Genomic DNA, 21,383 nt, shown 5'->3' on the forward strand with positions numbered 1-21,383 from the left:
CGCAACTGAAGTAATTATTCTTTGCACATGAGGTAACCAATATTGACTAACCCATGTGGAGTGGACTCAACTGTGAGTGATGGAAGCTACAAGAGCTTGTAAAATACGACAGGTTAAATGGTTTAGACAGAACATCTGGTTATTACTCACAAAGATATATTTTATAAAATACATAATAATTTTCTGTGATTCTCTTTAAAAGGACATTATTAAATACTTTACCTATAGTCTTAGATAACTTCTTAAATTTCCGGTGTTTCCAGCCATACAACTATTTCTTTGGAGAAAGAAGTAGCATGCCTTTTGGAGTTAGGAAAATATGGCGATATACCAAGACTCTATAATTAATAGTAAAAGAAAAAAATGCTGGTCAAATATGCAAGGATACGCATGACGGGTATGTTGTGGATCTAATGTTCAGCATGGTGACTCAGATAATAGTATCATAGGGTTAAACTATGTTTCAGTAAAACCTCCCTACTAAATGGCAATGTAACGTGGGGCTAGGTAATGTCTCTGCTTTCTCAACTACAGAGATAGGCACTTGGTTTTCACGATGGCATTGACAAACAGATCCCAGAACTAAGATAAATTGGTAGTCAGCATTTATTATGTTTCTTCTCCCTTTCCTTTTCTTAGAGAAACACCAATCCTTATCTTTCATTATTGATAATCTAAATAAACATTTAGCCACATAAAGACAAATAGGGGAGACTTAGATCTAAGCCTACTTGTGGATTTGTCAAATATAATACATACTTTAAATCTTTTAAAAATATGGTAAAGAAATGATTTACTTTTTTGGAGGACCTCCCCTATCACTGGACTTGGGGAGGGACAAGGGAGGAGATGAGGGAGGGAGGGTAGGATTGGGAGGGAATGAGGGAAGGGGCTGGGATACAAAGTGAATAAACTGTAAATAATAAAAAATTAATAAATTTAAAATTTTTAAATAAATAAATAAGTGAGTAAATTGTAAAAAATTAAAAAGATAAAAAATAAACAAAAAAAGAAATAGTTTATTAAGGCTCATTTGATGCCAGACATGTTTCATGTGTTACCACACTGATTTGCCATCTCAGCTGCCATGGCTTGAACAGCTCTTCTCAACCATTTAAATTAAATAAAAAAGATGTTTTGTCTTTTTTTAATTTTTATTTATTTATTATTTATATAGTAGTCTACCTGCATGTGGGCCAGCAGGCCAGAAGAGGGCACCAGATCTCATTATAGATGGTTATGAGCCATCATGTGGTTGCTGGGAATTGAACTCAAGACCTTTAGAAAAACAGCCAGTGCTCTTAACCTCTGAGCCATCTCTCCAGCCCATGTTTTATCTTTTTTATAAGTTATTTATGGTCAACGCTAGGACAAGGTGAACAACAATAAAATACAAAAACACATCTTGAACAATTGTCAAAAACTATTACCACATTCTGAATTTTTGCCTTGTCTCAAACATTAAAAATACCATGTAGTCTTTAAAGAAAGCATTATTATTATTCTCATTTTATAAGAAAGCTGAAGCAAAATATTATGGTAGCAATAAACACTTGTGTAGTGTTGCGTAGTATTAAATGTTGCAAAGATAAAGTCAGTGGCCTCTCATCGCTTCATAATTCAAAGTTTTAACTGTTTTACCTATTCTCATCTCCCTTTTAGAGTGCTATTATGGAAAAGCTGGGTTTGAACCTAGGTAGCTAGGTTACACAAGCCACATCCTTGACCGTGTACACACGTCATACAGTTGGAATAGAATAGCATAAAGATTCAAACCAACTCCAGATTCTCCATCTTTTGGGTATGCCACATTCATGATGTGTTAACTTTAAGATTTCGAGAATCTTTTCTGTACTTCAAGCTAGTCTTGGGTTTTTATTTCATTTAGAATAGTAGAACTGGAGTCTTATGTGATGTCCTCATTCTAGAAAGAGTTGCAACCTGTTTCGGGGAAGCAATTAACTTTGGTGCTGTCATATTGGAGCTGATCTCATCTCAGTGCCTGTCTTTCTGGGTATTACCCCAGACTGCATGTGCCTTAATGAGCATTTTACTGAGAGAATTTGAGCTTTAACTATGATTGTAGCTCTGCACATCAACATTCAAACATCTACCCTGATCTTAGAATCGTTCTAAATTGGGTTGACCTTGGCATAGGACTGAGTCTTTTCTCATGTAGACCCTCTTTATAGAAATACTGTCAACTGATCCATCAGAGTGCAATATTTTTGCTTTAGGCTTTGTTCTTCCCTAATCTTTTGAAAGGCTCATTTGCCACCTTCAGATAGAGGATGAAGGCAAAAATGAAAGAGCTGAAATAAATGTGATAGCAGAAAGATTTCAAAGTTAATTAAGTGAGGTTCTGCTCTGAATTTGTAATGATGTTGGTAAACCTTTCATGCTATCTGGCACAGTACAGATAGGTACTGCCTCTATTTCTTATTTTATCCTCTAGGAAAACATAGAAAAGGACAAAGAAGTGTCCTGGCATTTCACAACTGCAGAACTGAGATGATAAACATTGCATGTTCGCCTACAACTGTTAGAAAGCAAATGGCAAGTGTAGAACCCACAATCCAGATATAGGAATGTGTCTTGGTTAAGAGCATAGAAAGACCAGTAGAGGACAGGAACTCTATAAGGAGAACAACAGAGCCAAAATACCTGGGGGGGACCTACAGAGACTGATACTCCAACCAAGGACAATGCATGGAGAGGACCTAGACCCCCTGTTAAAAGGAAGCCATAGGCTGCTCAGTTTCCAAAAGGATGCCCTTACTAGGGGGGCAGGGGTTGTCTCTGATGTGAACACAGTGGCCTGCACTTTGATCACCTCCCCCTGGGGGATGCAGCCTTGCCAGGCCACAGAGGAAGATGATACAGCCAGTCCTGATGAGACCTGATAGACTAGGGTCAGATGGAAATTAAGGAGGACCTCCCCTATCAGTAGAATAGGGAAAGAGCATAGGGGGAGAAGAGGGAGGGTGGGTGAGACTAGGAGGAGATGAGTGAGGGAGGGGGCTGGAGCGGGGATACAAATTGTAATAAATAAATAAATTAGAATTTTTTTTTAAGAGCATAGATTGTGCAAAAAGGCAAACTCAAGAGTTTGACCACACCAGCTGTTTGGTCTTGAGTGATCTCACTTCTCTGCTTTGGTTGCCCTTGTGTTTATCTTATGGTTGTTATTAAGTTTAAGCCAGCTAATTTATAGAAAAGAATTTATGCAGAGCTAGCACAGACTGACCTAGAGGTTAGCCACTAATGTTGAGACTATTCATTTCACTGTTGATTCTCACAATAGTTAGTAGGGCTCGGTGGGGTTGGATTCAAAAGTGAAAAGAGAAGAAAAAAAAAAAAAAAAAAAAAAAAAAACGCTGCTTCCCCTTTCCAAAGAAAATACAGGTTTAGCTAAGTGGCAAAGCACTTGCATAGAAAACACAAGGCCCTGAATTCAGTTCTAAGGTCTAGAAAAAAAAAAGAGACACAAAATTACTAAAGAAGACTAAAAACACAAGTAAACTATACATCTACTCTCACAGTGAAATTATATACATAGGATATATAACCACTGCTGAAATCATTATTTTATTCCTTTCTTTAATAGGAGAAATTAATATTTACCATACAAATGTTAACATTTATCAGCTGAATATTTTGAAGTCAGAAAAGTTTAGTACAATAATTAATATTCTATATATTAATATATAGTGTGGAAAGAAATGATGCAATCTAAACATGTGAATAGTTCACAGGTTTCTCAAAGAGAACACATCTGTTATATAAAGCTATAGCTTTTAATTGCTATACCAAACAGTAGCTAAATATAACTGGGCCCCTTCTCTATTAAATCAAACAAACAGAACTAAAAACCTTAGTGAATCTGATGCCCTGACTGGTTTGGAAGCTAATAGCTTAAATCTATCATTTCTTTGACATCAGAATATTACATTACCAAACATAAAAGCAAAATGTCACATACTAGAAAAAAACATATATATTTCTCTTAGAAAATGAATTTGATGAAAACAATGGATTGCACCAAGGACACACTTAGCAGTAATGTACAATGAAAGGCATTCATTCCTCCTGAACAAGAGATAGCAAACACAGAGCTCAAGTTTTATATTTAAGTACAAAGCATCTTTAAAAACAGCAGTGCAAGCCAGGTGTGGTGGTGCACACTTTTAATCCCAGCACACAGGGTGGCAGAGGCAGGTAGATGTATGTGAGTTCAAGTCCAGCCTGGTCTACCAAGTGAGTCCAGGACAGCCAACGCTACAGAGAGAAACAAACAAAAAAAAAAGCAAACAAAACAAAAAACAGCAATGCAAGTTTACCACGTTAAAAGACATCTTTTTTTTTTAAGGCATTACTTAATCTCCTTTAAATAAAATTATGCTCACAGTAAGCTCTCTCTTGACTATCTTTCCTCTCCAGTCTTCACTGAGCAGCAATCCTTTATCAGCTCAGACATTTGAAGATTAAAAGTCGAAAGCCAAAATGTCTTTGGTACAGTTTTATTTTCCTTCCCACATCACAAATCTCCAGTGATGCAAGAGAGTGTTAATATCTCCCTCCATATTTGCTTCAAGTGCATGGGGCAGAGCATGGTAGATTCAAATAATGTACTAACAGTTCAGCAGATGACCACATTCCCTCTTGTTTACCTGTGCTTCTTAAGAAAACACAGCTTACTTTAGAGCAAGTGCTTCGTACAAACACACCTCCATTGCCCACCGAAGCTTCTCCTTATTAATACACAGAGGTCCCAGGATTTTCAGTTCCTCAAGCATACCTGAAAGCAGAAGTGACAGGTGGTCATGAAGGAATATGTATCAGAGTCCATAAAGACTGCTGATCAGCTCGTGTCGTGGGCAGCAGAAGGAGGCTATGGAGACATGGATGCATTCATAGTCACAGGCCTATAATTGGCTGCCACCTGCCTGGCCTGTATCCATTTTATTTAGAAGATGTTTCTGGGAACACAAGGGTCTGGGTACCTTGCAAACAAAGAAATTCAACAATACACACAGCTACCAGCTACCAGATATCCTTATTTTGCTTTGTATTTCTCCATTTACTCTGCTTCAGTAAAGTATCATGTGTTGGATGACAGAGTCAAAGAGATGTACATTCAAGTCATAGTCTAACCATTTCTTTACTTAATCACCTTTGTTTTCTTTGGATTTTAGTTTCAGTATATAAAACAGTGTGTGTAACTAGAAAAGATCATCCTGAGTGAGGTGACCCAGAAGCAGAAAGACACACATGGTATATACTCACTTATAAGTGGATATTAGACATATAATATAGGATAAACATAAAATCTATACTCCTAAAGAAGCTAAACAAGAAGGACCCTAGAGAAGATGCTCGATCCTCACTTAGAAAGCAAATGGGATAAACATCAGAAGAGGAGAAAACAGGGAACAGGACAGGAACCTACCACAGACGGCCTCGGAAAGACTGGAAGCAGATGCTGACACTCATAGCCAAACTTTGAGCAGAGTGCAGATGAATCTTAGGAAGAAGGAGGACATAGAAACACCTGGAGGGGGCAGGAGCTATACTAGCAGACCAACAGAGCCAAAATATCTGGGCCCATGGGTCTTTGCAAAGACTGATACTCCAACCAAGGACCATTCATGAAGATAACTTAGACTTTGTGCTCAGATGTAGCCCATGGCAGCTCAGTCTCCAAGAGGGTACCCTAGTAAGTGGAGCAGGAGCTGTTTCTGAATTGCACTCAGAGGCTGGCTTTTTCATCACCTCTCCCTGGGGGGAGTGCAGCAGTACTAGGCCACAGCAGAAGACAATGCAGCCAGTCCTGATGAGACCTGATAGGCTAAGGTCAGATGGAAGGGGAGGAGGACCTCCCCTATCAGTCAACTGGGGGAGGGGCATGGGAGGATAACAGGGAGGAAGGGTGGGACTGAGAGAGGATGAGGGAAGGGCTACAGCTGGATACTAAGTGAATAAATTGTAATAATCAAAAAATGTTTAAGTTAAAAAAACAGTATATATGTATACGTGTGTGTGGTATGTGCATGTGTGTGTACATACGTGCGTATATTATTCATTGTTAAAATCTGTTGCTGTGAAAACTGAAGATTATGATACATAGTGTCAAATAAGATGACTTAGAAATTTAGAGCTTCCTGTCATGGTATCAATCTTGTACTCAACTATCCCTCTCCTATACCTCATCACATTCACCCCCCAAACTTCCAAGATGTTCTTGTCTTAAGATTTTATAGAACATTTCACAGAGAGATTTTTTTTTGAAAAAAGACTTTTTTATGACTTTTAACTCTGTATTCTGCACTGTTCTAACCCAAGCTGTCCTTAAGATTCCTGGCACGTACTGAAGGAGCCACTGGGCTGTTGCCCCTTGCTTCTCACTGTTTGTTTCTATTATGACATGTGGTGTCTCTTCCCTGGCTCCACCTTGACTGTGATCAGAATATATGGTTCTAAAATACCTCCCGTCTGCTGGATGTATTCTGGATTGGATATATACAGTAGGCACAGCTTGGGTTGTTGTGTTGATATTGAAAGAACAGCCATTCTTTCTAAGTTTATTGCCAAAATGCTATTGCTCTAGTTGTTTGTTTGCTAGGCCCTCTGACATCTGTTAGTTTCACTGGTCGAGTCAAGATCTGCAATAAAGCACCATTTTCCTGGATTTTTAAAGAGAAACCAGTAATCTGCTTACCAAATGGACTTGCCAAATGTCATTTTCAAGACAATCTTACAGAATCTTCACGAAATTATTTGGCCAGCAGTGTACCAGGGAGTATCTTTTATTTAAAGAGCATCAGCAACATATTCATAGATACAGTAATCTCAGAACTGGCAGGAAGGAACAGGCAGTTCATGAAATGATAAGAAGGAAAATCTGGGGACTGTAGAGAATCTCTTTTCCTCCCATGGGCTTATCCTATTTTAATCTTATTATATAGGAAAATATTCCTTCCTCAAGATGAAGTGAGGCTTGAGGGAAGAACCTACATTGGAATCAATTTCTTTGAAATCTACATCACCTAGATTAGTACATAAAAATAGTGATTCCCTGGGTGCCTAGCACTTAGTAGGTGATTTGTGAGGCTTTTCTTATTTTATATCATTTCATCTTACAGTCATCCTACAGAGTAGATGTTAAGAGCTTATTTTGCAGACAAGGCACCTGAGATTTAGACAATCTGAGTAACTCTTCTAGGCACACCAATACCTAAGTGGTAAGAAAGCATTGCATGCCAGATCATACAGCCCCAAACAACAAACTCTTTCCTTTGTGTCCGTAGCTTCCCCGTATGATTTCTAAATGCACTAAAGAAATACCAGCTGAATGAATACACTAGTAAAAAAAAAAAATAGTTGTAAATTTGATTTAATGGTAACATCATTTCTACAAAAGTGCTTTAGTTAAAACATCGTTTCTCCGTAGCCAACTAAACCTTAACTGAAATCTTTTCAGGCACTGAGTATATCTGCCTAAATGAAGACATTTGAGCCTCTAACAAACTTAAATGCAAATATGGTGATACCAGTTAAATCATTCTACTAGTCAGAAGCAATTATTCGCAATGCTGCTTTCACCACTTTAATGGCACCCTTTTAGTACCTACACATCTCACAGGAATATGCTGTTCATCACTGGGGAAGTATTTTTATTTTCTCCTTCTGGGTTGTTTGAATATGAGTTGCTGTTTCTACCCAAAACAAATTCCTCAGTACTAATCCATCTTGAGTTAAAAAAAATACATAGAATTTTTTTCAACTTTACTGAAGTATGGTAAACAAAAATTATATGTATCCAAGAGATGCAACATGGTATTTTAATATGCATTGTGAAATGATTTCCACTGGCAGACTACTTAATATTTAATATTTAATTGTGCCTCATAGTTACTGTTTATAGTGAGACAGGAGGGTGGGAATGAGATATTTTAAGATCTACTATTTCATGGTTTAAAACACGTTTAAGATTACAACAGAAAAAAAAATATGATCAAAATCAAATTTTTCCTTTATCCACACTACTCAAACAGAAAACATCATTCACATTTTGGTGGCCCTTGTACACTTATATACAGAAGCACAAATGTTGATTTCAAAATTTATATACAGTGTATATGTAGAGTTATGGCTTTTGGCCATCAATTTATATACTGAGCAATTTTGATATCCTTGAAAAGTCATTTAGAAAATATAAAATAGTGGTAGAAGAGAAGTTTTTGTAGAGCTATTATCCAAAAATGAATGATGTTGGATAAACTACTTGGCATGTGCTCTACTTACTCTCTCCTCTTTCTCTCTCTCTTTCTCTTTCTCTCTCTTTCCTAAGTAGAAGAATAAAATTAGGGCTATACTTCACATGTTTCTTAGTCACAAAAATTTAAGTAAACTGTATATAGACTGTTTTAGTTCATTTCCACCTGAAAGATTGTGACTATCTTGCATCTCATCAAATCCTCTCAAAGAGCAGTGGTTTGAATGCTTGTTTTTGTACAATACTAATGACCATGTATGCTTTCACAGTGTTTTGCCTTTCAAACTCTATCATAGATAATAAGTCTCTGAATACCTGTCATGCTCAGCTTGGCAGGGAACATTCTTAGAAATGGAATTTTTAAGTTGTAAACTCTGTAGTTTTTACCATGGCCACCTGTGTGCAGGCAGAAGCTCTACAGCACTTACATGATGTAATATTGGTGCTGTTATCAACATTAGAGTAGGAGGGTCATGGGGGTGGGATGGGGCTAGAAGAAAAAAAGGAGGGGGAAAGTAATGTAACTATTTCAACTTCAATTAAAAATGTATTTTTAAGGGATGACACTGCATCCTAGTTTGGATAGATCTATAATATACAATGTATAATGTGAAAGTAAAGGTACTGGTGTGTGTGTGTGTGTGCGTGTGTGTGTGTGTGTGTGTGTGTGTGTGTGTGTGGTCATCTTATGTTTAATATTATATGTCTTCATGTAGAAACTAACATGGGCATTGTATGAGGCAATTGGGAGAATAAAATAAGCACATTTGCTATTTGAAGAACACACAGCATGTCAGAAAGGAACACCAGAGTCAAGTGTAAATTTTTCTTCAGAGTAAATAGACTTCTGTCTGTCCAGTGCTGGAAGCCAAATACTAGCAAGACAGAGAAGTTTGCAAGGCAAAGGAACTGGATGGTTTGCAGGTAAAATAAAGATGCCCAATTAAATTTTAATTTAACCGATGACAAATAATAAACACACCTTAAATACGCCCTCCGTAATTTAACTGAACAGTTCTTGTTTGTCTGAAACTGAAATTTAACTGGCCACCCTATTTGTTTTAACTAAATTCAGCAGCCAAGAAATAATTAGAAATGTGGTTTCATCATAGAAGAGACGCTGATTGCCAAAGAATGTGTTCCCATCCTCAAAAGTGACAAGAGATGGGCATGTAAACCTGATGGCCTACTGCCCAATTGCCTGTTAACACGTGTGATGGTCATTTTCACTGTGTTCCGGGCTATCTGTACATCATTCCAGCAAAGAAAGGTACTATTCAGCTTCGTCGGTATAGGCATGAACAGCTTGCTCAGTTCAGGATCCCAAAGTTTGTAGGAAATAGCTAGATAATTTCAGGACCATTTGATGTTCTTTTTTCGTTTTACATGGGAGCTAATTGACCGTGGGGCTGAGAACAAGTAAAACAAGGACAAAGAAGAAGCATAAAGACAAAGGTGTTATCATATGTAGATGGATGATTCATGCCTGTAATCTCAGCTCTTAGGACTGGGGCAAGAGTACTGCATATCAGAAACCAGCCCGGCCTACATAGTGAGTTCAAAGTCAGCCTGGGCTATCTAGTGAGTTCAAGCCAGCTTGGGCTACCTAGTGAGCTCAAAGCTATCTTGGGCTATATAGCAAGAACCCATCTCAAACAAAAGAAAACAAAGTACAAAACAAAACTAGGATTTCTACAGGAAAAGTCAAGAGTAACAATCCAGCTCCTTAGGTCTCAGCCTCCTGCCTCTGGCTGCAGCTCCTTGTAGGTCCTCAGGTATGTGTACGCTCTCGTCTGAAGTGACATGGATTACTGGTCTTGCAGTGAGGTTTCCTTCCAAACAAAATGTTGCTCCATGAGCAGGAGGAGCGCTTGGCCGTATTTAGTCTTCTATACCTAGTGTTTATCATTCTCTGCCTCTGTGCTCAGAGTAAGTCTCTGGCAAATAAGCGGAACAGAGAATAAATAAGTAAGCCAATAGGCAAGTGACCGAGCCCTTTAGATTACACCCAGCTGGCAGAATCCTAACTTCCGCAGCTTCTTGTTAGCACGGCTGCTAGAATTGTAAGCAAGACCTGCATCAGCTTGTAACTTCATCTCCTATGCAAACCTTTAACCAACTTCTACATGAGGCTGCCTTTCAGAGTCATCCTCAATTTCTTCTTGCTGTCACTGCTTTATAAAAGCCATGTCACCTCACCTCAATCCACCCTTGATTCTCTGTTCCCCAGCTACTGCCTTGCTAACCTTCACCCCCCTTACTTCAGGCTTTTCAAAAGTGGGGAGGAAATACACGCTCACACCACAAACTGACCCCAGCCCCACATACAACTTTGTGCTGTGTTTGACATAATGCGGTAGCTTTCCTAAATCACTAAACCTTGCATGAATATGAACTTCAGTGGCTGTTATAAACCATCTTGTGGATATAGCGTATGCTTCATGCCTTTATGTCCTGGTCAAATATTATTTTTATTCTTTTTTTGCTCTGATAACAAAGTAGATGGCTTTCTCTCTATAAAAACCTTTGTGCACATTTTTAGAGTTTTCTTTTTAAGACAGCCACCTCTAGGTAGGACGTCTGAAACAAAAGACAGGATTATGGCTAAAGCTTCTGAAATATACTACCAAATTGCTTTCTTGAAAAGTTATGAGGTTTCACACCCCATAACACCAGCAATATAAGGGTGTCTCACCATACCACAACTAAATGATCTGTTACTCGGAGGTGCTCGTTACTGTAAGACACAGAAAGGGGCACTACATTGAATTTGCATTAACTTCCTTCCCCTGGGGTCAAGTATTATATGTGCATACCTATTTGCTATCCCTACCTTTTCTTCTGTTGTTAGATGCTAGTGACCTTTGTCAAGTTTTGTTGGTTGGTGGTGATGTTTTTTGTTTTTGTTTTTGTTTTTGTTTTTTCGAGACAGGGTTTCTCTGTGTAGCCTTGGCTGTCCTTGACTAAGCTACCCTTGAACTCACAGAGATCCACCTGCCTCTGCCTCCCTGAGTGCTGGGATTACAGCTGTGAGCGACCTTTTTTTAATTTATTTATTTATTTATTTATTTATTTATTTATTTATTTATTTATTTATTTATTCACTTTACATGCTGACTGCAGCCCCCTCCCTTCTTTCCTCCTGGTCCCACCCTCCTACTTTCTTCCTCCTTTTCCCTCCTCTCCTCATAAAAGGGAAGCCCAACCACCCACAATTGTATCAATCCACCCCAGGACATCAAGTCTCATGAGGACTGAATGTATCTTCTTCCACTGAGGCCAGGCCAGGCAGCACCACTAGCGGGAAGTGATCCAATAGCAGGCAAGAGAGTCTGTGTCGGAAACAGCCCAGGCAACACCAGCTAGGGGACCCACATGAAGACCAAGCTGCCCATCACTTACATATGTGTAGGGGGCCTAGCTCCAGACATGCATGCCCTTCTGTTAGTGCTTCAGTTTCTGTGAGTCTCCATGGTCTATGTTAGTTGACTCTGCTGGTCTCCTTGTGGAGTTCTTGTCCCCTCCAGGTCCTTCTATCCTTCCCCCAACATTTCCACAAGACTCCTCAAGCTCCACCCCATGTTTGGCTACAAGTCTCAGCATACTGCAGGTTGGAGCTTCTCAGAGGATAGTTGTGCTAGTCTCCTGTCTGCAAGCATAGCAGACTATCATTAATAGTGTCAGGGGTTGGCTCTCTCCCATAGGGTAGGTCTCAGTTTGGACCAGTCATTGATGCAGTTTTTACTGGGCACTATTTTTCCCATTTAGATATAGGAATATCTTTAAAATAATGATGATTTTATTTGAGCAGATGTCATTCCCAGCTTAGTGCTTAATTATATGAGATTTTTTTCAATCTTAAGCCTATGAGTTTACATTATGTAGTTAAATATTCCATGTTTTTTTGAACTTGCTTTTACAAGGATGCTAGGTAATTATTAAATTATTATTTTGTAGATTTATGTCTTACCTTTAAATTTTAATTAAAAGGGAAAAAAAGCAAAGAAAAATCTTTAAGAATGATATTTTAAAAGTCTGAGACTTTACGCTGGTATAGGATATATTGACCTTTCTTCCAATAAACCAAATCTGGGTCTCAAAGACCTTGTTCTGCTACTGTGTGTCTCAAATAACATTTACTTGACTATCTTTCAGAATATTCCCCCCAGCGTCTTCCTGTACTTCAGTGTGCTTATCAAGTATTGAAGTACCCTCTCTCCTTCCCTGTCAAGATCACTGATCTTCAACTCCTTCAGTTAAATACTTCATGGCCCACGTTAATCCCAACCTCCTTAAACAGCACTGTTTACTGAAATCTAAACACCCTTATGGAATAAATAAAATATCTTAATAATTCAAAACTTTGAAGATGATTTTTAAATGATATGGTGCTAACTCTACCATTTCTCCCTTCAATGAGTAAATATGTTAAAGTATTAACTGAGAGTGCTGTTTATATAGGAAAAATGCTAAACCAATCCCATTTTCTATTTAAAAATATATTTGCAGATCACGGTGCAAAGACTATTATTAATATCAAATTATTTATGGCCCAATACTTTGAAATTGGCACCACAGCTGTGAACCCTGCTAGAAATATATATATATATATATATTATATTTTTTTAAGATGCAGGCATACATGATGAAGTAGAGTTGGCCCTCATCTGTTGTTAGAGGCAATAAAAATAACTGAGGAATTTAGAAAAAGTGAACAACAGGCTCCAGGACCGTAACAGACTATCAGTTACCTTTTCTATGTCAGTGGTGAAAGGGGATCTTCAGAAGGCATCATTATGAAGATCCTTCTGTAATAAAAGCCACCACAGTCACTGTTTGTTTTATCTCTACGTAGAGAATTCAAAGTACATGAAAATGCTATTGTGTAAAATACCTACTTTAGGGTAAGTGCGTGAAGGGTTTGTTTCCATGCATTCACATTTAGGGAGCAATATTCTGAAAAGTTATGCATTCCTGGGGGATTTAGGTTTAGAAAATAATCAAGATAATAATGCTCACCATTTGTAGATTGCAGAGTAAGCACCCTGAGCTAAGCTACATGCTTCATGAATATGCTCCCTATTCTTCTCACCCATATTCTGTTCTTAGGACTGCCCTGTATTATAGATAAGAGTGCTGAGGTTCCAAGGAGACCCCTGAGATCAACAAGATGGGAGTTAAATGAGCCAGAATCCTACAGAGCCCTTTCATTGTATTCATTATTCTGCCACCTAACAATGTACCCCTTGAGAATTTTAGTTTCTATCCTTGCTCCTAGTACCAGCAGAGTTCTCTAAGTGGGAAGGTAGTATTTGGGGAAGATAAAAATGGTAGAAAGAGGCATCAACTTCAAGGGCCTTAGGAGGAGTTTTAGGACCTGAACTTAAGGTGCTTAGAATGGAGGCTGAATCAGTTCTTCCATGCCACCTTGTCCAGAAGCCACTAGATCTCACCATATTGTGCCTTAAAGGCCATATAAAATCTTCCTCAAATGACTAAAGCTTTCGTCTAAATGTTCGGTATAAGAATAGGCAGTTTTCTTTTTTTTAATAATTTTTTATTTTTTTATATTAATCACAGGTTATTTACTGTGTATCCCAGCCATAGCCCCCTCCCTCATTCCCTCCCTCATCTCCTCCCTGCCCCTTTCCAAGTTCACTGATAGGGGAGGTCCTCCTCCCCTTCCATCTGACCCTCGCTTATCAGGTATCTTCAGGACTGGCTGCATTGTCCTCCTTTGTGGCCTAGCAAAGCTGCTCCTCCCTCCTGGGGTGGGCGAGATCAAAGAGCCAGCCATTGAGTTCATGTCAGAAATAGTCCCTGTTCCCCTTACTAGGGTACCCACTTGGATACTGAGCTGCCATGGGCTACATCCGAGGAGTGGTTCTAGGTTATATCCATACATGGTCTTTGGTTGGAAAAACAGTCTCATAAAAGACCCCTGTGCCCAGATATTTGGTCCTTGTGGAGCTTCTGTCCTCTCCAGGTCATACTAACTCCCCCTTCTTTCATATGATTCCCAAGAAGACAGTTTTCTTCTTAATCATGATCATGAAAAGGCCACTATATTTGAAGATGAAAACATCTGGTACTCTCTTTACACCCTAACTAATTTCGGGGTTTCATAAACTACCCTTAAGCTGTATTAGCCCAGACCTCTATATTTACCATTGTGAATACTTATCTATTTTTAGTGCATTGTATGTGGACAGCATTATGGGGTACCCTTTTGACATTAAAAAACATACCTCACCTTGTGTCAGATGGTATGCCAGATGCTTAGCCGGTGGAGCCCTTGGTGCCCCAGGTCTCCTCGTGATCTCCTCACTGATTCAGTTTGTTTTGTATCTTTTTTTACTTTTTATTTTTTATGTTAATTTTGTATCCCAGCTGTGCCCCCTCCCTCAATCTCTCCCAATCCTACCCCTCCTCCTTCATTTCCTCCCATTCTCCTCTCTAAGTCCACTGATAGGGAAGGTCCTCCTCCCTTTCCATCTGACCCTAGTCTAACCGGTCTCATCAAGACTGGCTGCACTGTCCTCCTCTGTGGCCTGGCAAAGCTGCTCCCCTCTCAGGGGGAGGTGATCAAAGAGTCAGCCACTGTTCCCCTTATTAGGGTACCCACTTGGAGACTGAACTGCCATGGGTTACATCTGAGCAGGGGTTCTAGGTTATCTCCATGCATGGTCCTTGGTTGTAGTATCAGTCTCAGAAAAGACCCCTCCATACATCTCTATAGCTAAGAAAACAAGGGAGATGGCAAAGATAAATGACATTTGATCCTTGTCATCTAGGAATTAATTGCTAAAGAAAGAAAAAGACACGTGAACCAAATATGACAGTAGAATTAAGCAAAGTCCATGCTTGAGATAGCTTGAGGGTTTTGATGGGGAGTTGAAAAACTCATTAAAGTGTGGATCAATCTTGTTGTTTTCTCAAAACAAAAAAAAAGTGAGTTCTAGCTCTTTGATCTGGCACTTTCGAGTGCTACCTACATCAAGAGCTTTTACAACCCTATCAGTCTTATCAACATTTCCTGGAAGGCGGTGGTAGTGGGGACTGCTACTATTCATAGCAGGTCCAAAACTTAAAGGGACACCAAAAAAAAAGTCAGTACTAATAACCCTTCAATACAATATTCAAAGATAAAACTAATGCAAAAGAATGAATCATGAACCAAATTATCAAAACTTGAAAAACAGGATTGATTTGGTCCTGGCTTCAGATCCTGTTTTGGCAGTCTCCCTGAGCAGCATAATCTATTTACAGTGACTGAAAGTGTCTGTTTTCTTTTTCTGTTAATTGCAAGCAAAAGTTCTGACCTAAGCTCTATCAGGGGGATAAGGTAGGAGGTTTGCAGTTGATTTTCATTACACCACAAATGTCAAAAGGGAGCCATCAGGGAAGTTCAGTAGCCTATGTCCTCCTCCTAGGCTGCCTATGGGATGAACCTAGATAGTTATTCTAGAGTGAACACAGGAGTGAACCTGCAGGAGTTTAGCAGAGGTCCACTCTGGTTGCCTATCATTAGAAGGCACCGCCACAGTGACTACATGTATCTTTTCTTATGCTGAATCCTTTTCTTACACTGTCAGCTAATTTCTTTTTCTATATCTTTATTCATTAACTATTCGATTCTCATAGAAGAAGCCAACTCAGTAGTCCTGGTTTTTGTTTTTCGCTATTTCTTTCGATCCGTACCACACATATCATGAACATACCAAGAAGGAGGAGCCCAGTTCTGGTCAAATGGTATAAGTCACACTGGTTATGCAGGGGCTGGTTGGGTGCGTGTCAAGTGGGGGGAGGGACTGTTACAGACAGGGTATAGATGGGGTATAGACAGGGTTCTAAATGGAGTAGAGACACAGCATCCCTCTCCATGGTGTCCTAATTGTGCATGCAATCATGATTAAAAATGTGAAGAGGCAAGAGCAAATAGCAAGAGCTAACAGAGTTCAGAGAAGACAAAGATCACCAAGGGCCAGGACTGTGTTAATTGTATGCTCGAGAGCCTGCAATTATAAACCCACAGAGCAAATGAATGCTGCTGGCTCAGCAGATGAGACCAGGAAGTCAGTTTTCTATGGCCTTTGGTAAGGGCATGGCAGGATAAATGATTTATTTATAAATTCACTTAGAGGTTTCACTAATATCTTTAACTATCCCTTCCACTAGTCCAGGGGATAAGCACAGAATAAAGAGAGCAAGTAGACACCTTGGTTAAAAAGCTATATTCATTACTTTCTGACTCGGGGGGACTTATAACACAATAAACAGGACCTTCCATTGTGACTGGCTGACTCAGACTGCAGGAAACATCTCCACTGCATTTCCATTTGTTTGTTTGTTGTTTGGAGGGGTTGTTTGTTTTCCATTAATTAATTTGATCACTTTACAGCCTAACTGAAATCCTCTCCCTCCTCTTCTCCCAATCCCACCCTCATGGCCCCTCCTTCCAATCCCTCCTCCCCTTCTTCACCATACGAACCATCCCACCCTGGCACATCAAATCACAACAGGACTAAGCACATTCTCTCCCACCGTGGCCATACGGCAACCCAGCCAGGAGAAAGGGATCCAAAGGCAGGCAACTGAGTTAAAGACAGCCCCTGTTCCAATTATTAGGAGACCCATATGCTGGACAAGCTGTACACCTACTACTTATCTGTAGGGGTCCTAGGTCCAGAACATGCATGCTCTTTGGTTGGTGGTTCAGTCTCTGTGAGCCCCTGTTGGCCCAAGTTAGTTTACTATGTAGGTCTTCTTGTGGTGTCTTTGACTCTTCTGGCTCCCTCAATCCTTCCTCCCACTCTTTCCCAAGACTCCCCAAGATCCACCTAATATTTGGCTATGGGTTTCTGCATCTGTTTCCATCAGCTGCTGAATGAAGCCTGTTAGAAAATAGTTATGTTAGGCTCCTGTCTGCAAGCATAGCAGAGTATCATGTAATGTCAGGGGTTGGCTCTCTCCCATGGGGTGGGTCTCAGCTTGGGCCAGGCACTAGTTGGACATTCCCTCAATCTCTGCTCCATCTTTATCTCTAAACCTCTTCTAGGGTCCATTGCATTTCTTTACTGAAGTGATGGTGACATGTATTTTAGCCACTAGATCCCAGGGACAGTGACTGGCATTTCTTTGGCTATCTGCAGAGATGGCACAGGGGACATAACTACAAAGGACTGATATTCTGGCTGCTAGTATTAGACCCTCTGGAGCTCAGGGCTAGGAAGTCTCCAAGGAGTGTTGTGTACATGGAGAGGGACTCTCACAAGAACTATGTGCAGGCACAGTGACTAACACAAGAGGCTCATTCTTCAAAGAGTGCATGAACTCTGCCTGCTGAGTGCTTAAAGCTTTTCTTTCATTTTGTATTCCATCCCTCTTCACAACCTAACAATTAAGGTAATATAAACAGTTTTAGATCTAATGATGATCTAAAAATGCCCAGAATATGTTAGGGCTTCCTTGAAAGAGCCAGGAAAGTGTATTTTTCTCAGTATTATCTGTTGATTCAGCAAACATTTATCCAGTTCCCAGAATGAGCATTCAGAATGTAGCTTGTGTGCAAGCACTTACTATGTATTGTACTGAGACCTATATTTTACACACTACAGTGCCAAATTCTAGGACTATAATGAAGCCATTGGTTGAAAAGCTTCAAAGATGAGCCTCATCATTTGAATTTTGCTGTTTGCCTGTAAGAGGACTTAATCAAGTATGCCACGTCTTAGTCTTTGTTTTTTCTCATTGGTTCATGTCCACAGGTATCAAGCATTCTTACAACCAAGACAAGAGCGTGAGTCAGAGACACCTAGCCTTTAGTACATGACCGTATTAAAAAAAAAAGCACACGAACAAAGAAGGAATGGCAGATTAGAGTGCAGAGTTAAATAAACCTGTAACACAAGCAACTTATCTCTGCAGTCACAGGCTTTGGGTGATAAACCATTAAGCATAGATCAGTTGATGAAAGAACATTAGGGTGATTGTAAGCAAGAAAAAATGAGCACCCTCCTTCTAAAACCTGGTGTACTGCTGTTTTGCCAAATACTGATTTAATTCTTGAATAATATAATGCACTATAGATATAAAGTCATTGCAAAAATACAAGTGAAAGTTTAAAGAGTTCGGCTCTTGGCAAAGTACAAAGTCAATTTTCATTGTCCTGAATTTACTATGGTATTCAGAAACTGAAGCATTTATCTTTAAGTTAGCTGAATTCAATATAGCTAAGATGCTTTTGAAGGCATGTATTATCAGCTTTGGTTCTTTTTTTTCTCTACATATCGTAAAACTGAACTAGAAAAATTGTAACATCATTCTCTTGGTCTGTAGAGTCAACATCAAACTGAAAATTGAATCAGCTCTCCTGGGCAAATAGGATATGGAGGTTATATTATCATGGAAATGTTCTATATTCATCAACCCCCTTTTTTTTTCCTAGATCCTGTGCTAGCAGTTTAGATCAGACTCCAGCAGTCACATAACACACAACTCACCAAGTTTTCTGAATAGTTACAAACTCCAAATTTTATATTAAGAAAAGGTACAAGCCTTATATCTTCCTGTGAAGGGAGAACGTTCAGTGAATTGCAAATGTAACTAAATGTTGGTAGTCCCTATAGTGGGATAAGATAGATAGTTCTTTGTATTAAAGCCACAGCCTTAAATTTAATAAAAAAAAATACATCTTAATTTTATATCCTGTTTATATAACAAGAGGTGACAGTACCTTAAACTAGGTAATGAGTTTTTATCCCCCATGAAAGGGAGCCAGAGGCACCGTAATGTCATCAGTGTCACCAGCTTCACGGCCACATCCATTATGCTCAACTAACTGCCTATACAATTTACCTCTGTCCCCTAGGTCACTTCAGGGTCCAAGGTAGCTATTGATGTACCAGCCACCACATTGCTTTGAGTCTCAAGTTAGCAGAGGGAGGAATTCAGTAGGAGATAATTACAAAGATCCTAGCTAAATCAACTTCCCTGTCAGCAGCTATTCGAGAAACCCTCTGCCCAGGTCACATTGGTATAAATACTTTTGTGGTGCCATATCTACTCACAACTGGGGCTAGGAATAAAGTCAATATGTGTATAAATGAATTCATCAACAAGGTATGATGTATTAAGTATGGACAGTAGAAAGTTTGGTTTGTACTGGGACATAACGGTGCAGTGTCATCAAGTTGGGCTTTTATTTTAAATGCAGTGAAATGGGTCCTCGTTTGTGCTAACTACGCGTCTTTCTCTTCCTCTTGTATCACCAGGCCACCGGAACCTGTTTACAGCACTGTGAACAAACTCTGTGATAAGCCTGCATCTCCCAGGCACTATTCCCCTGTTGAGTGTGACAAAAGCTTCCTTCTCTCAGCTCCCTACCCCCACTACCACCTAGGCCTGCTCCCTGACTCTGACATGACCAGGTACTGCATGCGCTTCCTCACTTCATCTTGTCCAGCTGCGTGTGCATCTGCAAGGATGGGTGGGTGCAACTCGTCTCCGCTCGCTGCTCTTGCGCTCGGCACCTTCCTTGTGGAGAGATGTTCTGCTCCCATGGTACGATGGGAGAAACTAAGAACATTTGCTTTATTTTTTTTCTGCTGTGCTCACTAAGCACTTTCAGACATGATCATGTAGAGCTTCACCTGTTCAACAAGGAAATAATTTCATTGCTCCAGCACCATTTCCTTCATGAGAAGGATGGAAAAGAACATTTACTGAGTATTTAAATAATACTTAATAAATGTTCACCGTGCCTCTGGTACAATGATCTATCTGTGTAAATACTATTGTTGTCATTTAACATGTTAATTAACCACTCTCCTAAGACTATAGAATCAATTGGTTCTATCTAACCACAGTGAGCATAAACAATATTGACACTTCACTACTTGCTAGGTTTTTACATGTGTTGTCTTATTTAATTCATCAGGGAAGGTTAACGGATTTCCCTCAGGGTGATCTTGCCAATAAATATGCAGGTCACATTTAATGTTAGAAATGTTCTGAGTGTTTCCATAACAACTGTACAAGCAAATTCTTCTAAGTCTAAAGATTGGAGACAACTATTTATAAGCATCCTAAGTCATGTGTAAGGATGAAAAGCCTGTGGTCACATTGCAGCCATGATCACAGGGAAACCAAGCTCAGAAGCATAAACTCCAGTGTTCCATGAGTTGCTTCTAATTCAGTCTAGGAGAGCCCAGCTGGAATATTCCTATCCTGAGTAGCTGCTTGTTTAATTGTGTTTGGGGATCAATGTCTTGATAGTGTTATTAGGGCTGAGAAAATACAGATTTTAGACTGATTCAAGGTGAAAATATATTGAAAGGATATATTGAAAAATATATTGAAAGGATCTTCATTTTTTAAATAAAATATCTTTATTTTTTCATATTTTCAAAGTCAATTGCTGGGCTCTCTCAAAGAATTAAATAACAAACTTTAAGTTCTAGCTAGCATTTCTACAAATAAATAAGAAATTTTTGACTGTCCCATCAGCCGGAGAAATTTCATGTACTTGTTATAATTTAAGCTAACAAACACTTCATAGTGATTTAGAAATGTTAATTAAATCCTGTCTTTTTTAACAGTTCCAAAAAAAACCTACTTATGGTATAGTGACTTAGACAATTTAGAACCTAAAGAAAGGGCCAAGGTTTCATAGCCATCAGAGGAAGATACTTACGACACAGCAATGGCTTCCCTGTTGTCAGCTACATACAGGCTACTCTGTACACTGAATTCTTCCTAAGCATATTGCCTAAGAAATAATTCTTCTGAATTATTTCCTCCAATCCCAAATCAGGTTATGAAGTAGATGTGATCATCCTTTTACTTTTCCAAGTGAGGAAGTAAAGTTACTTGCTTTGTCCCAGATCATCTGCTAAGTGATGGATCTGGGGGTCAAGCCCAAAGGACAGATGACCTGGCAGGAGCCCCTACAGCAATACAGGCATAATATCAGAGATATCTTTACTCACTGGAAAATCTCTCCATTGTTTACTTTTATTTTTTCCCCCAATCTTTTTCTCATCTCTACCTTCCTGTCTCACTATATATATATATATATATATATATATATATATATATATATATATAT

General features: G+C 39.2%; 1 protein-coding gene across 15 annotated transcripts in view; it reads left to right on the plus strand.

Annotated features, from left to right (window-relative positions):
• Window positions 1-21,383, plus strand: part of Dlg2 (discs large MAGUK scaffold protein 2) — a 1,446,492-nt gene that overhangs the window by 1,087,333 nt on the left and 337,776 nt on the right. For 11 of the 15 annotated variants that reach the window (XM_055623355.1, XM_055623352.1, XM_055623367.1 and 8 more), the window contains one exon: window positions 19,549-19,704. The exons of the other annotated variants lie outside the window; for them this stretch is intronic. In XM_055623355.1, coding sequence (XP_055479330.1) covers window positions 19,549-19,704 — 156 coding nt within the window. The remainder of the gene's footprint in view (window positions 1-19,548; window positions 19,705-21,383) is intronic. 15 annotated transcript variants of the gene reach the window in all.

This window comes from Psammomys obesus, unplaced genomic scaffold (assembly GCF_907164565.1).
Source record: "Psammomys obesus unplaced genomic scaffold, mPsaObe1.curated_primary_1811, whole genome shotgun sequence".
Classification (NCBI taxonomy): domain Eukaryota; kingdom Metazoa; phylum Chordata; class Mammalia; order Rodentia; family Muridae; genus Psammomys; species Psammomys obesus.